This window comes from Branchiostoma floridae, chromosome 6 (assembly GCF_000003815.2).
Source record: "Branchiostoma floridae strain S238N-H82 chromosome 6, Bfl_VNyyK, whole genome shotgun sequence".
In the NCBI taxonomy this organism is placed as follows: domain Eukaryota; kingdom Metazoa; phylum Chordata; class Leptocardii; order Amphioxiformes; family Branchiostomatidae; genus Branchiostoma; species Branchiostoma floridae.
The window spans coordinates 2,014,676-2,031,538 of NC_049984.1; the positions used below are offsets into that span (position 1 = coordinate 2,014,676).

Sequence of the window (16,863 nt, forward strand, 5' to 3'; positions counted from 1 at the left end):
CTTCCTCTTTTCCACCTCCCTCTCATCATGGGTCATTCTTCTGGTGGTTGCAAAATTGGCTGGCCCATGTACATGGACAATAATACACTACTTTCAGGAATGGAGTGTCGGTCTGTAATGCTGCAACACCGCAAGATATTGCTAGGGGGCCCAAAATCACCATGTTTCTTCGGGACCCCAATAATTACAGACAAATAAATTCATGGATATCAATAAAGTCGACCTTGAGTCATCAGTACGAACCAAAAACAGTACTCCCATTTGAGGCGAATTGTCTTCCCGGGGGGTAATAATCTTTTAATGTTTGCTCTATAATCTTCCCAGAAAGAAGAGACCAGCCATGTCGAAAGCTCCCGTCATCCTGCTCGCGTCCCTGATTGGTTGCCTGTCCGCGGTGCATGCCGGGTACGTGCCGGATGCCTGTATGAACTGTATCTGCTATGTGGAGTCGCACGGTTGCCACATGCCGGACCCGCTCTGTCGCATGGACGTCGGCTCGCTGTCCTGCGGGCCCTTCCAGATGAAACTGGGGTACTGGCAAGACGCACGTCTCAAGGGAGGTCCACTCATGAACGGTATGATATCATATATCATATCATATCATATTACATTTTGTAAAACCAACTTTATTCAAAAGTACCAGTGTACAATGTTGATTGAAAAAAAAAGATAGAGATATCATATCATATCATATCATATTATATCATATGATGTTATATCATGTCATGCTCAGTTCGATAGGGATGCCTCGGGTCTGATCACATGACGTCATAAATGGGTCAAAGGTGCTCCAAAGTCCTGGCTTTAAGCCCAGTTTACAAATCAAAAATTTAGCTCGGGCCCAAGTGGTCAGCGAGCTCCAAATTACGAGGAGGCATGAACCTGATGCCTACGAACAAATGGCAGAGTTTCTTCGTCGGCATGCATCAGGCTCATACCTCCTCGTAAATTAGAGCTCGCTGACAACTCGGCCGAGCTAAATTCTTGATTTGTAAACGGGGCTTAAGGCGCCTCTTTGACTCCTCCTAATTCTGCAGTATTTACGTTGTCCGTCTTGAGGAAAAGTCTACTATATATCAGAAGAAAAAAAACGCATCCGTTCAGCACATTAATGACTTGTACTCTAAATTTTCAGACTGGAAGATTTGCTCCGCTGACTGGACGTGCAGTCGCGATGCCGTGAACGGGTACATGGAGCGGTACGCCGTCCAGTCACGGCTGGGACACAGCCCCACGTGTGAGGACTTCTCCCGCATCCACAACGGCGGGCCCAACGGCTTCAAGAACCCGAAAACTCTGGTCTACTGGGGACGGGTCAAGAAGTGTCTGGGCTTTGTGCATTAAATCATTTTGTAATGCTACCGTTTCATTGTTGTGTCTATTCTTGTGTCTGCAGATAAAGCTGCGGGTTCACACGTGTGTGTGTATTCAAGTCCGTTTTAGGTCCGTATGGAAGTCTTCGCCTCATTGGAAAAATAATAGAAATTGGCCAAATCTAGACAAATAACATGCCAGATGAGTTAGCTGCTGGTTGAGGAGTATGGATTGCGACCTAGCTACCCCCTCTGGCATGTTATCTGGCTATATTTGTCCAATTTCTACTATTTTTCCAATGGCCTGTGGAGCCTGGTAGAGGCTAAGACTTCCATACGGACCTCGTACGGACTTGAACATATACGCACGGTACATGTGAACCCGCCCTAATGATCTACTGATTTAACCTACAATCACTCGTCGGCGAGGCCACATCAGGGTCATGGACTTCTGCCAATTGTAAGAGGAAGATAAGGGGGTATCCATTACACGCCCTTGTTTACTGACGATTTGAAAAAAAATTCTACATTCCACTTAACATCTACATTCAATCTTAAATGCTTTTTTTGGTTACCATGGTTACCATCTTTAAATAGAATCGTAGCGTTGATCAAGTTCTGTTGACACACATAGCCTAGAATACGGCTATCAACTTGGCCCAATACGCCCAAGTCTCCAAGATCATTCTGTTTCATTCATTCATTCCTTTTCGACAAGAACAATCATACATTTAAGAGTGGCGTCAGCGTGAATCAACGAAAACATAAAAAAAACTACTACAGGGAGTGTACAATGACGTAATGTTTTTATTGTGTGACCCTGCGCAATGTATTCAAAGAGTAAGTTGAATGGAATCCAGTTTCACTTCCTCATTCTACTTCCTCGTTCCTGTGGTGTGGAGTTCAGGTCGGAGAGGGTAAGGGTTTATTCTATTAAATATTAACGCAGTGTGTTCAGAATCTGTTTGTTCAGTTTGCAATCATTAATGCCAGTTTGATGCTTACCTGATTAGTGCTGACTCGGAATAACTGCAGTGGGATATGATATAGTGAACCGAAAACAGTTTGGCCAACAGAGGTTTGGCCTGGAACATAACGTTATATGCATACTGGACCATAAGAAGTCAGGGTCTAGAACATGTGTTACTATATAAAGACACACTGTGCGAAAGGGTGTCATTTCCGGACGTTTCTATGTTTGTATACATCCGGATCGGGACCGTTTCTGGATATATCCGGACAATATCCGGACGAAATCTGACATGACTCCCCTGCGTTTTCGGAAAATTTCAGGAGTCCGGAACGGGACCATTTAATTCCTGCCTCATATCCGGATTTCCAGTAATGGAACGTTTTCGGACTCTTTGGAGACAAACCACGTTCCGAATATTTCGTATATATCCGGATAATTTCAGAAGTCCGGAACGGGACCAAATAATTACGTCTCATATCCGGATTTCCAGTAATGGAACGTGTTCGGACTCTTTGGATACAAATCACGTTCCGAATATTTCGTATTAATCCGGATAATTTCAGGAGTCAAGAATGGGACCATATAATCATGTCGCATATCCGGATTTCAAGTAATGGAACGTTCTAGGACTCTTTGGAGACAAAACACGTTCCGAATATTTCATATTTTCTGAGCGCGTTCGGGGCTATTACGCCCCGGAAAGGTTGCATAAACGTAAGATATACTGAAACATCATAGGAACAATACAACACATTATTTCAGAATATCCAGTAACTTTACGATCATGCTAAATACCTAATATTTAACGTTTCCTGTCCGTTTTAACCCCGAAAATGCTAACTCGGTAAGGCTACATTTTGTGAAAGCTTTTCAAAGACTTTCCTGTATAAATCAGATGACACAAGTATCACAACAAATACATTATGTGGAGGAACAGATCATGTTAACGTCAAGGGGCAAATCAATATGCATTTGTCTCTTAGTCCTACCAAGGAAGTTTTAGCTCACTACAACCTCATTGGTCTTCACAAAAAGTGAAGCTCGAATGAAGCCAAAGTTAAACAGTTCACTGTCAGATCCAATAATATCAAGCCCAATAACATCATGACAAAACTGATCAGTTTAAATGTACAATATCAAATGTACAGTATCCGACACAAGTCTAACGTTATAAACCATACAATCAATATTCGTAGGTTAAAATGTCATTACGAAATCAGTACGACAGTCCATTTTCAAGTCCTCTATAAGTCCGTATCGTGTTGACTGTGGAATCATCGTCCGGGGCGCCCTCTTCTGCGTCTTTGTGGTAGTAGACGATCATTGGCAACGGAAGATGCTCTGGCAAGACCCCGCAATATCGACGGCACGTCTCGAGGACAGTCCGCTCCATTGCATAGTCCAGGCACCGTCCGTCTTCAGAGTAGAAACAGTTCTGTCAGGATACAACGGCACCGGGCACAGACTGTCGTAAGTGTTACCAGGACTGGAGGTAGGCTTCGGTCGGCATGGCAGGACAGGCGATTGGGAAACAGAGGCTCAGCGGCTGGAATGGAAAAAAAACGGCTAGTAACTGCCCCGAACCCATGAACGGTACATGTAAAATTATTCAAACAACACGGCCATAAAAATCACAGCAGGACAAGACGGGGACAAAGGCAGGAATCTGGAGTCGGCTATCATCAAAGGGTGCGGGCCACACAGATGGCACAGATAAGGACCCCCAGAGAACGAATGGAATTTTATATGCACACAATCACATTGGTCCTAGTGAGGAGATTACAGTTTCTCCTTGGTTCTATTAAAGATTTAGCCAGCCAAAACAACAGGACAGGAAAGTTTAGAAGCAGCCGTTACGGCACATACAGCACAAAATAATATGAGAATTTAACTAACTATGGAACGGGCAATTTGTAAACAAGCCGGGGATGACACGCGGGGGTTCCAGCTGAAAGACAAGTGATCTATCATACAACAATCTTTACAAAGAGATCACACTACTAATTATTAAATACACAAAACACTAGGAAGGGATAACAGACATTGCTGACAGACATATACGGAACTAAGAACGGTAACTGCTATGTATATACAATCTATGTACTAGAGAGCTACACTACTCACTTCTTGGTCCGGTAGCGGCTAGCGGCAGCGGCAACTGAGATTCAAATCTAGTTTCAAACCTAACTGCTGTCACCAGCTGGTCTACTATTGGTCTAGTCAAGTCATGTGACTTCCTAATATAGTCTTGTTACCTAAGGACTCCTCCAGATGGTTCCAAGCAAGTTAGTGTCATCCATCATGCCTGTTTCACGGAAACACATGGCATTGTGCATTATTTTTGTGAATAAATGCATCATGTACTTACCAGTTTCAAAGTTGTACACAGCAGCAAACGCTGTGGCGCGGTGTAGGCTGTTATCTGCAACGACTGCCCCAGTAGGCGCACCGTTGACATGCCAACGTACTGGTCTGCTCGGCACTTTGCACAGCTTGCATAACCGCTTTACGAGTAAAGTTGCCTCGTGATATTGTCCGGATATGGGCCATTCCCACACAGCAACGCCGGTATTCAATATCATGAGTGACTTTTTGTCATGATATTGTCCGGATATGGACCTATCCCAAACTGCACCGCTGGGGTGGAGTGTTTTGACTGAACTATGTTCAAGATATTGTCCGGATATGGACCTATCCCAAACTGCACCGCTGGGGTGGAGTGTTTTGACTGAACTTTGTTCAAGATATTGTCCGGATATGGACCTATCCCAAACTGCACCGCTGGGGTGGAGTGTTTTGACTGAACTTTGTTCAAGATATTGTCCGGATATGCAAAGAAACAATAATACTTGACTCATAATTGTTACCATCGCAAAGATTGCTTTCTGTGTCATTTGATTGTAAATGTCGATGTCAGTATATTTGCACATGTATATGGAAGCTTAAGCTTTAATTACCAGAAAATTGAAGAGTAAACATACATTGACATCGGGCATACTCGTTGTAGAATAAAAACACATATACAGAAGCAAAAACGTTAATGACGTGTATTTGACAAGATAGGAAACCTTTTTAAGGATACCCAACAAAACAATCTCAGATTCATGTATGACAAGAAAAGTAATTTGTTAACCATTAAGTTGTCCGAAAACTGATCTCTGGAATGTTTCTGTTTTGGACATCTGTCGTAAATGGAACGGAATATGAATTCGGAAGGAGCGAAAATTTCGGCAAAAAAATGCAGTCTTATTTGTTCAGATGCGCAATAAAACAATCACCGATTCACAATTCACGTATAGAATACCTTTATCGGTAACGGTCAGAATATGCTAACTTCGAATCTGTCCTAAAACTAATCCATGGAATATCTGTCGCGGACATGTCTCGTAAATGGAAAGAAAAGAAAATAGTATGAATTCGAAAACATGAAACGTCCCTGACACGTATTCGGAAGAACGGGAAATTCTATCCGTCCGGGCATGTGCTGAAACATTTCATGACTCATGATATTCTGAGACATAATGAATTGAAAATGTCATCTGACAATGGCCCAGAAATAATGCACATCATGCTTCGTGCAAACTCCTAATTTGTCCGGATATTCCTTATCGAAATATATGGACCTTGGATATGTAAAGAATGTAGAACATATCACGTATTCGGAGGCAAGAAACGTCAATGGCGCGTATCTTGAAAAGCAGGAAAGTCTTATTTGTCCGGATACATAACAAGACAATTCCTGACTCATGATATTTCCAGATATGGGAAATATTGAACATCGTGCCCGGACACAGTCCGAATATTTAGCATGTCCAAAAATATGTCAACTCCGAATTTGTCCGGAAATCACACCCTTTCGCACAGTGACATATTTTTGTTTGTTTCATGGACGAATTGGACCTTGGTTGTAATTAGTATGTATTTCTCCTATACGTGTAAACGGTGGATTTTTATGTAAGGACAGTAGAGATCATTTCAAACCCACCACTCGTCTTAGCATAAATCCGTTTTATCAGCTGCCTGGCAGTTCTCATTGAATTTCGTTAGACATCTTAGTCTTCACTATGTAACTGTAGACAATCATTGCAGTCTATGCAGGGTTCATAACGCAACTTGTAGGATTAATTATGGCGATGCTTTGAGATGAGATAGCGTACAGATGGCAGTGTTTCGCTGACACTTGAACCATAGGTTGCCGGTAGGTGTCGCTTTTCGGGAAGTGGTTACATTGCATTTCGTGACAGCCACTCTGAAGTTCCTGGGCCCTTTTGATTTATTTCATCAGCAATATTTTCATCTTTGCTCCGCGAACAAGGAAGCGACCAACCATGTCGAAAGCTTCCGTCATCCTGGCGTCCCTGATTGGCTGCCTGTCCGCGGTGCATGCCGGGTACGTGCCGGATGCCTGTATGAACTGTATCTGTTACGTGCAGTCCGGTTGCCACATGCCGGACCCGATCTGTCACATGGACGGCGGCTCGCTTTCATGTGGGCCCTTTCAGATACAACAGAGGTATTGGGAAGACGCACGTCGCAAGGGAGGTCCACTCATGAACGGTACGATTTCATATCATATCATATCATATCATATCATATCATATCGTATCATATCACATTTTGTAAAATCAACTTTATTCAAAAGTACCAGGAGTGCAATGTTGACTGGAAAAAATATAGATTGAGATATCATATCATATTATACCGTATGATGTTATATTATGTCATACTTGGTTCGATACGGGTGTCTCGGGTCTGATCACATGACGTCATCAATGGGTCAAAGGTGCTCCAAAGTCTGTATCGGCTCCTGTCCTGAGGTGCCTCTTTGACTCCTTCTAATTCTGCAGTATTTACGTCGTCCGTCTTGAGGAAAAGTCTACTATCATATCAGAAAGACAATGCACATTAATGACTTAATGTTCTCTAAACTTTCAGACTGGAAGACTTGCGCCGCGTCCTGGACGTGCAGCCGCGATGCCGTGAACGGGTACATGGAGCGGTACGCCGTCCCGTCACGGCTGGGACACGGCCCCACGTGCGAGGTGATGATAACTGTCTGTTCTAGATCTATTATACATACAAATAAATGTCAAATAAATAAAAATTTGGGTGTCTTTATGGCACAACGGCTAGAGCGTTGGAATCAGAAACAGTAGGTTTCGAGTTCGACAAAGACTTTCTGCCGATACCTATGACCCCCTCCTGCAAAAAAGGTGTGTTCCTGACATCACTGCTGGAGATAGAAGGACCATTCTGTGAACAAGAATTTAGAATGGTTAGTCCCTATAGTTAAATTCAGTGTTGGAAGTAAAGTGTTAGCATTTTTTATAACGTTATACATATTGGTGCCCCCCTATGTCAGGACTTCTCCCGCATCCACAACGGCGGGCCCAACGGCTTAAAGAACCCGGCAACCATCGCCTACTGGGGACGGGTCAAGAAGTGTCTGGGAGGTGGTCCCGAACTGAACTAGGTCGGTTGTTTAACTCAATATATAGCTTTACATGCAGTTCCTACTCAATGGAGGCATGTTCAATAGAGAAACGAGATATGATGTACCCTGGGAGCCATCCGGGGTCGGGCAGCTTGGACAGTTTATCGGTAGCCCAAGACAGTCATGCCCGCCGAGCTCCTATTAGCGCCCCGGGGAGTTTAAGCCCGATTAGGTCCACCTGCCCTTTACCCTAGGTAAGGAAAGGGTAGCGATAACTCCTCCGGGCTGAAACTCCCCGGATCGCTAATGTGAGGTTGGCGGGCTGGCTGCCTTGGCTCCCCGAACAAAACTCGCGAACAAATCTCGCTAGCTACCCGTCCTGTCTGGCTCCCAGGGTAGATATGATCTGTTCTTTGTTTCGTACAGATTGGCCTGGAGCAGAACGCGCAGACCAAGAATCACACCAAGTTGGGCTGATAACTAACTCGTGCCAAACCTAAAAGCTAGTCGCTACACTGACTACGCTGACTAATAGCACAGGACATTTTGCCAGAGGAGCTTTGCTACCAAAGGCCGGGTTTGGATTCCTGGAGGAGGGAAAATGTTAACCATGGCATGGACTGACTGTCCTGGCCAACTACTTACCGAATTCTACGACAGGTACCCCAGTATAAAGGCCTGGTGGAGACTAGCTCAAAGTAATGGCATCCAGCAAAGAACAAAAGCCATATACGCATTGTAACACAATTACCTTAAGGTTTCCGCTCGGCTGGCATATATCTTCACCGACGAAGACCAAAACCACACTTAGTCACTTACTCTGTTTGCATCCGGATCACGAATATCTTAATATCTTGCATCTCCAGCTCTGTAGCCTTGCGAACAAATCTTCAAACTCGAATGCATTGAACATGTTTGCATGTTAGCAACTTTGTGCATTAAATCATTTTGTGATACTACAACTTTCTTCATTTTTGAGTCGATTCTTATGTCTGCAGATAGAAAGCCGGGTTCACACACTGTAACTTGTTTTTTTCAAGTCTATTGAGGTCGGTATGTAAGTCTTAGCCTCTACCAGACTTCACAGGTCGCTGGAAAAATATTATAAAAATTGGACAAATCTAGACAACTAACTTACGAGATGGGTTAGCTGGTTGAGGAGTATGGTTTGCGACCTAGCTAACTTATTCCCTGGCATGTTATCTGTCTAGATTTGTCCAATTTCTACTATTTTCCAATGAATTCCATACGGACCTCATACGGACTAAGTCACTTGAACACATACGTACATGTGAACCCATCCTAATGATCTAATTATTTAACCTACAAGCACTCGTCCGCGAGGTCATATCAGGGTCATGGACGTCTGCCAAGTGTAAGAGGAAGTTAAGGGGGATCCATTTCACACCCTTGTTTATTGGCTGACGAGTTGAAAGCAAGGTTTATCTTCATTTCACTAAATATTTACATTCAATCTTAAATGCCTTTCTCGAAGTTGTTGACTAAGATAACGTTGCTATGGTTACCATCTTTGAATAAAATTGTAGCGTTGATCAAGTACTGATGCCATACATAACATAAAATACAGTTGATGGCACAATACGCTAAAGCATGTCAATTGCCTTCAAAGCTCCAGCGTTATTCTATTTCATTCATTTTCGGCAATGTCAGTCATATATTTTTAAGTGACTGAATCAACGAAAACAGACTACAACTACATGGTTTCTGCAGTGACGTAATGCTTTTTTCCCGTGTGACCTCAATGTATTCAAAGAGGAAGTTGGATGGAATCCAGTTTCACTTCCTCATTTTACTTCCTCATTCCTGTGGTGTTCAGATCAGAGAGGGTAAGGTTTTCTTCTTTTAAATATTAACGCAGAGTGTTCAGAATCTGTTTGTTCAGTTTGCAATCATTAATGCCAGTTTGATGCTTACCTGATTAGTGATGACTCGGAATAACTGCAGTGGGAATGTGATAGAGAACCGAAAACAGTTCGGCCAACAGAGCCCGGAACAGTTATATGCACACTGGACCATAATAAGTCGGAGTCTAGATCGTGTGTTAGTATATAGAGACATGTTTGTAATTACATCGTTTCATGGACGAATTGAGCCTTGGTTGTAATAAGTATGTATTTCTCCTCTACGTGTAAACGGTGGATTTTTATGTAAGGACAGTAGAGATCATTTCAAAACCACCACTGGTCTTAGCATAAATCCGTGTTATCACCTGCCTGGCAGTTCTCATTGAATTTCGTTAGGCATCTTAGTCTTCACTATGTAACTGCAGACAATCATTGCAGTCTATGCAGGGTTCATAACGCAACTTGTAGGATTAATTATGGCGATGCTTTGAGATGAGATAGCGTACAGATGGCAGTGTTTCGCTGACACTTGAACCATAGGTTGCCGGTAGGTGTCGCTTTTCGGGAAGTGGTTACATTGCATTTCGTGACAGCCACTCTGAAGTTCCTGGGCCCTTTTGATTCATTTCATCAAGAATATTTTCATCTTTGCTCCACGAACAAGGAAGCGACCAACCATGTCGAAAGCTCCCGTCATCCTGTTGGCGTCCGTGATTGGCTGCCTGTCCGCGGTGCATGCCGGGTACGTGCCGGATGCCTGTATGAACTGTATCTGCTACGTGCAGTCCGGTTGCCACATGCCGGACCCGATCTGTCACATGGACGGCGGCTCGCTTTCATGTGGGCCCTTTCAGATACAACAGAGGTATTGGGAAGACGCACGTCGCAAGGGAGGTCCACTCATGAACGGTACGATTTCATATCATATCATATCGTATCATATCACATTTTGTAAAATCAACTTTATTCAAAAGTACCAGGAGTGCAATGTTGACTGGAAAAAATATAGATTGAGATATCATATCATATTATACCGTATGGTGTTATATTATGTCATACTCGGTTCGATACGGGTGTCTCGGGTCTGATCACATGACGTCATCAATGGGTCAAAGGTGCTCTAAAGTCTGTATCGGCTCCCGTCCTGAGGCGCCTCTTAGACTCCTCCCATAGAATAATTCTGCAGTATTTACGCTGTCCGTCTTAAGGAAAAGTCTACTATTTATCAGAAAGAAAATGCACATTAATGACTTAATGTTCTCTAAACTTTCAGACTGGCAGATTTGTTCAGCGTCTTGGACGTGCAGCCGCGATGCCGTGAACGGGTACATGGAGCGGTACGCCGTCCAGTCACGGCTGGGACACGGCCCGACCTGCGAGGTGATGATAATGTCTGTTCTAGATCTGTTATACATACAAATAAATGTCAAATAAATACAAATTGGAGTGTTTGTATGGCACAAAGGCTAGAGTGTTGGAATCAGAATCAGTAGGTTTCGAGTAGCAGAGGTAGACCACGCAAAACATATGTACATCAAATTTGTGATGATTCTGGCTGCTCGGCTGAAGAACTGCCCAAGGCTATGGATGACAGGGAAGGATGGAGGAAGAGAGTCATGGCCATCCGTGCAACTAGCACGCCCGCATGATAATGAGGTTTCGAGTTCGACATGGACTTTCTGATACCCATGACCCCCTCCTGCAAAAAAGGGGTGTTCCTGACATCACTGCTGGAGATAGAAGGACCATTCTGTGAGGCAAGAATGTAGAATGGTTAGTCCCTATAGCTTAATTCAGTGTTGAAAGTAAATTGTTAGCATTTTTATAAATGTTATAAGGTTATACATATTGGTATTGTCAGGACTTCTCCCGCATCCACAACGGCGGGCCCAACGGCTTCAAGAACCCGGCAACTCTCGCCTACTGGGGACGGGTCAAGAAGTGTCTGGGAGGTGGTCCCGAACTGAACGAGGTCGGTTGTTTAGCAAAATATATGGCTTTACATGCAGTTCCTATTTTATGAAGACATGTTCAATAGAGAAACGAGATATGATGTACCCTGGGAGCCATCTGGGGCGGGCAGCTTGGACAGTTTTTTCGGTAGCCCAAGACAGTCATGCTCGCCGAGCTCCTATTAGCGCCCCGGGGAGTTTAAGCCCGATTAGGTCCACCCGCCCTTTACCCTAGATAAGGAAAGGGTAGCGATAACTCCTCCGGGCTGAAACTCCCCGGAGCGCTAATGTGAGGTCGGCGGGCTGGCTGCCTTGGCTCCCCGAACAAAACTCGCGAACAAATCTCGCTAGCTACCCGTCCTGTCTGGCTCCCAGGGTAGATATGATCTGTTCTTTATTTTTCTCTTTGAATCCTGACAAAAAATCTCTTATGTTGTTTCGTACAGATTGGCCTGGAGCAGAACGCGCAGACCAAGAATCACACCAAGTTGGGCTGATAACTAGCTCGTGCCAAACCTAAAAGCTAGTCGCTACACTGACTACGCTGACTAATAGCACAGGGCATTTTGCCAGAGGAGCTTCGCTACCAAAGGCCGGGTTTGGATTCCTGGAGGAGGGAAAATGTTAACCATGGCATGGACTGACTGTCCTGGCCAATTACTTACCGAATTCTACGGTATGTACCCCAGTAGGAAGGCCTGGTGGAGGCTAGCTCAAAGCTGTGGCATCCAGCCAAAAACAAAAGCCATATACGCACTGTAACACGCTTTCTGCTTGGCCTGGCGTAAATCTTAGCAGACGAAGACAAAAGAACACTCGGTCATTTACTCTGTTTGCATTCGGATCACGAATATCTTAGAATCTTGTATCTCCAGCTCTGTAGCCTTGTGAACAAATCTTCAAACTCGAATGCATTGAACATGTTTGCATGTTAGCAACTTTGTGCATTAAATCATTTTGTGATACTACAACTTTCTTCATTGTTGAGTCGATTCTTATGTCTGCAGATAAAGCCGGGTTCACACACTGTAACTTGTTATTTTTTCAAGTCTATTGAGGTCCGTATGTAAGTCACTTAGCCTTTACCAGACTTCACAGTTCGCTGGAAAAATATTATAAGAATTGGACAAATCTAGACAACTAACTTACGAGATGGGTTAGCTGGTTGAGGAGTATGGTTTGCGACCTAGGCCTAGCTAACTTATTCCCTGGCATGTTATCTGTCTAGATTTGTCCAATTTCTACTATTTTCCTTTGAATTCCATACGGACCTCATACGGACTTGAACACATACGTACATGTGAACCCACCCTAATGGTCTAATGATTTAACCTACAAGCACTAGTCGGCGAGGTCATATCAGGGTCATGGACGTCTGCCAAGTGTAAGAGGAAGTTAAGGGGGATCCATTTCACACCCTTGTTTATTGGCTGACGAGTTGAAAGCAAGGTTTATCTTCATTTCACTAGATATCTACATTCAATCTTAAATGCCTTTCTCGAAGTTGTTGACTAAGATAACGTTGCTATGGTTACCATCTTTGAATAAAATTGTAGCGTTGATCAAGTACTGATGCCATACATAACATAAAATACAGTTGATGGCACAATACGCTAAAGCATGTCAATTGCCTTCAAAGCTCCAGAGTTATTCTATTTCATTCATTTTCGGCAATGTCAGTCATATATTTTTAAGTGACTGAATCAACGAAAACAGACTACAACTACATGGTTTCTGCAGTGACGTAATGCTTTTTTCCCGTGTGACCCTGTGTAATTTATTTCAAGAGGAAGTTGGATGGAATCCAATTTCACTTCCTCGTTCTACTACCTCATGCCTGTGGTGTTCAGATCAGAGAGGGTAAGGGTTTCTTCTTTTAAATATTAACGCTGTGTGTTCATAATCTGTTTGTTTCAGCTTGCAATCATTAATTTCAGTTTGACGCTTACCTTGTTAGTGATGACTCGGTCCTTGGAATCACTGCACCGGCAATACTAAACATTTATGCCAAAAACTTTGGCCATGGCTAGCTATATAGAGAGAGCTCGGAAAATGCATGTTTACTGATCGTAAACAATTAGCATCTATTTTCTAGAATGTGTGATACTACATAGAGACACATATATTTTTGTTTACATCGTTTCGTGGAATAATTGAGCCTTGGTTGTAATAAGTGTACATTGTCTCCTCCTCTACGTGTAAACGGTGGCCTTTATCTCGGGATGGTGGAGATCCTTTCAAAACCACCACTCTTCTTAACAGAAATCCGTTTTATCTGTGAATTGCCATTCATTAAACATCTACTATCTAAATGCAGGCAATCATTGCAGACTATGTAGAGTGTATTACCCAACTTGTAAGATTAATTACGGCGATGCTTTGAAATGAGATACATATGCGTACATATGACATTGTTTCACTGACACTTGAACCCAAGGGTCGCCGGTAGGTGTCGCTTTTCGTGAAGTGGTTACATTGCATTATATTAGCCACTTCTTTTGATTTATTTCAGTCACAAACTTGTCATCTTTTTTGTTCGTGTCCTTGCCACAAGGAAGCGACCAACCATGTCGAAAGCTCCCGTCATCCTGTTGGCGTCCCTGATTGGCTGCCTGTCCGTGGTGCATGCCGGGTACGTGCCGGATGCCTGTATAAACTGTATCTGCTACGTGGAGTCGGGCTGCCGCATGCCGGACCCGATCTGTCACATGGACACCAAATCTCTGCTATGTGGGCCCTTCCGTCTGAGACACTCTCATTGGCTGGACTCACTTCAAAAGGGAGGCCCACTCATGAACGGTATATTTTTTGATATTCTATTATATTCTATATTTCTATGATATTCTATGATACGTTGATGAAGGTTAGACATCCAGGTAATAAGATACGCCAAATAGCAATTACTTAAGCAACTACTCAATTACTCAAAATCATATCCAGTTGCCTGAGTGATTTCTATTTTACGTATATTCTGTGATATTTTATGATATTCTATGATATGATACGATTTCAACTGCCACATGATCGTCTTACGTCAGCAATTGGTCAAAAGCACTGGGAAGTCTGTATGCCTCCCGTGTCGGTTTATAAAAAGGTTGAGGCGTTCTGATGACCTCGTTGATTCCTCTCAAAAATAATCCTACTCAGTGTCCAGTGTGTTTATGTTGCCCACCTTGACAAGATAGCCCTTCAGGAAAAAAAATCTGTCCTGCACAATCAATTACTAGTTTTCTCCATCTCCAGACTATCAGCGGTGCGCGGCGTCCTGGGCGTGCAGTAGACAGTCCCTGGATGCCTACCTGCAGCGGTACTGGGACAGATCCCCACGTGTCAGGACTTCGCCCGCATAAAAAAAACACATCAGTCCTGCAGCTCTGCACAATTAATGACCTGATCTTTCCATCTCCAGACTACCAGCGGTGCGCGGCGTCCTGGACGTGCAGTCGGCAGGCCCTGGACGCCTACCTGCAGCGGTACGCCGTCCTTCCCTGCTAGGACACTCTCCCACGTGTCAGGACTTCGCCCGCATCCCAAAGCGCATCTGTTCTGCAGCTCTGCACAATTAATGACCTCTTATCTCCATCTCCAGACTATCAGCGATGCGCGGCGTCCTGGACGTGCAGTAGACAGGCCCTGGATGCCTACCTGCGGCGGTACGCCGTGCCGTCCCGGCTGGGACACAGCCCCACGTGTCAGGACTTCTCCCGCATCCCAAAGCACATCAGTCCTGCAGCTCTGTACAATTAATGACCTGTTTTCTCCATCTCTATACTATCAGCGTTGCGCCGCGTCCTGGACGTGCAGTAGACAAGCCATGGATGCCTACCTGCAGCGGTACGCTGTCCCATCCCGGCTGGGTCACAGCCCCACGTGTCAGTCCTGCAGCTCTGCACAATTAATGACCTAGTACTCTCTCCATTTCCAGACTACCAGAGATGCGCGGCATCCTGGGCGTGCAGTAGACAGGCCCTGGATGCCTACCTGCAGCTGTACGCCGTGTCGTCCAGGCTGGGTCACAGCCCTACGTGTCAGGACTTCGCACGCATCCACCATGAGGGGCCCAACGGCTTCAAGAGCGCGGCAACTATCGAATATTGGGAAAAGGTGAAGAAGTGTCTGGAAAGAGGCCCCACACTGTAACAGGTTGGTTGTGTAGCAAAAGATAAGTTGAAGGCAGTTTCTTGATAGCTGATGCATGTAGCCCAAATGAAGGAGGGAAGGGAATGAGAGGGTTCTTCATTTTGGATCGACCGATGAGATTGATGTTGCTTACGACAATTATTGATAGTTTGATTGTTATTTTTGTCTTTCAAACCTCAATGATATTGCTCTTGTTGTTACAGATTGATTTGGACCAGCAGGCGAAGAACTGGGCTGGGCTGATATCAAGATTGAATAAAATCTTGTTCGTTCTGTCTTTTTTTCGCTATGGCCCTAAGATGCTATTTTTCCCAACGACTCAGAACCAAAGCCGCACAAATAAAGCCGGTTCCGAAACTGTAGCCGCAGCTAGTATCATGCTATTTCGCATACATTTATACTGTACATATATACAGTATCTTTCGTGGCATGCACCTTTTACACTCAATGGGGCATTTTGTGACCTTATTTTCTCTTGCAGTATTATGCATAGTTTTGTTCGTTGTGTGTAGTATTTATTTACGTATAGATGACTGTAAGTACAATGTATTTTACATTTACATATGTCGTCTACTGCACCGGCGTACGCAGAATAGCCAAGAGTAAAACAATATCATAATAACAGAATAATCAGCACATACAACGAAATTTGATTATCAAAGAAGTTTATTCAATGCCAGGAGTAGATGATTGCTTCTCATGAATTGTAACTGCAATCAATATTACCATTTCAAATTACGCTACAAAGGAACGTCAAATGTATTCACTAGTAGCGATGATATAATCATGTTATCTTTCAAGAACAACGATTAAAATCTTCTGTTGCATAGTTCACAGCAATGGCAACAAAACGTCCAAACGCCGCTGTTTTAGTCAATGAAACACATGAAAGGCATATCATCCGTTGTTATCTGTCTCATAATTTCATTATGCTATTTTATCAAAGCCAGTAGAGTCCATTCCAAGACACCATGAGGGTTTTTAGGCGATATTTATAATTAGTCTGAATTATTTTCAATAAAAGAATATCTGAGCCACAATAATTAAATTATTTTCAAAAAATTGACTAAGAAAATAGTCATTTATTTGAATTTCTTTGAATATTTTAGAAACATTTTGAAAGTAACTGTACAAAAATATCTTTACTTAGAATAATTGTGAAACCTCTCTGTGATTATTTCACATT

General features: G+C 43.5%; 2 protein-coding genes across 3 annotated transcripts; both read left to right on the forward strand.

Annotated features, from left to right (window-relative positions):
• Window positions 1-320: 320 nt before the first annotated feature.
• Window positions 321-12,471, forward strand: LOC118417012 (lysozyme-like). Of its 2 annotated transcripts, none has more exons than XM_035822335.1 (4): window positions 321-575; window positions 7,222-7,328; window positions 11,447-11,557; window positions 11,984-12,445. In XM_035822335.1, exons 1-4 carry the CDS (start codon window positions 341-343, stop codon window positions 12,032-12,034), a joined length of 504 nt encoding a protein of 167 aa, XP_035678228.1. In that variant the 5' UTR covers window positions 321-340; the 3' UTR covers window positions 12,035-12,445. The 2 variants fall into 2 exon arrangements, with proteins under 2 accessions (XP_035678228.1, XP_035678229.1); XM_035822336.1 differs by lacking the exons at window positions 321-575; window positions 7,222-7,328 and adding exons at window positions 10,255-10,494; window positions 10,859-10,965 and having other exon boundaries at window positions 11,984-12,471.
• Window positions 12,472-14,089: 1,618 nt separating this feature from the next.
• Window positions 14,090-15,677, forward strand: LOC118417435 (lysozyme 1-like). Its single transcript, XM_035822997.1, has 2 exons — window positions 14,090-14,336; window positions 15,463-15,677. Exons 1-2 carry the CDS (start codon window positions 14,105-14,107, stop codon window positions 15,675-15,677), a joined length of 447 nt encoding a protein of 148 aa, XP_035678890.1. The 5' UTR covers window positions 14,090-14,104.
• Window positions 15,678-16,863: the final 1,186 nt, after the last annotated feature.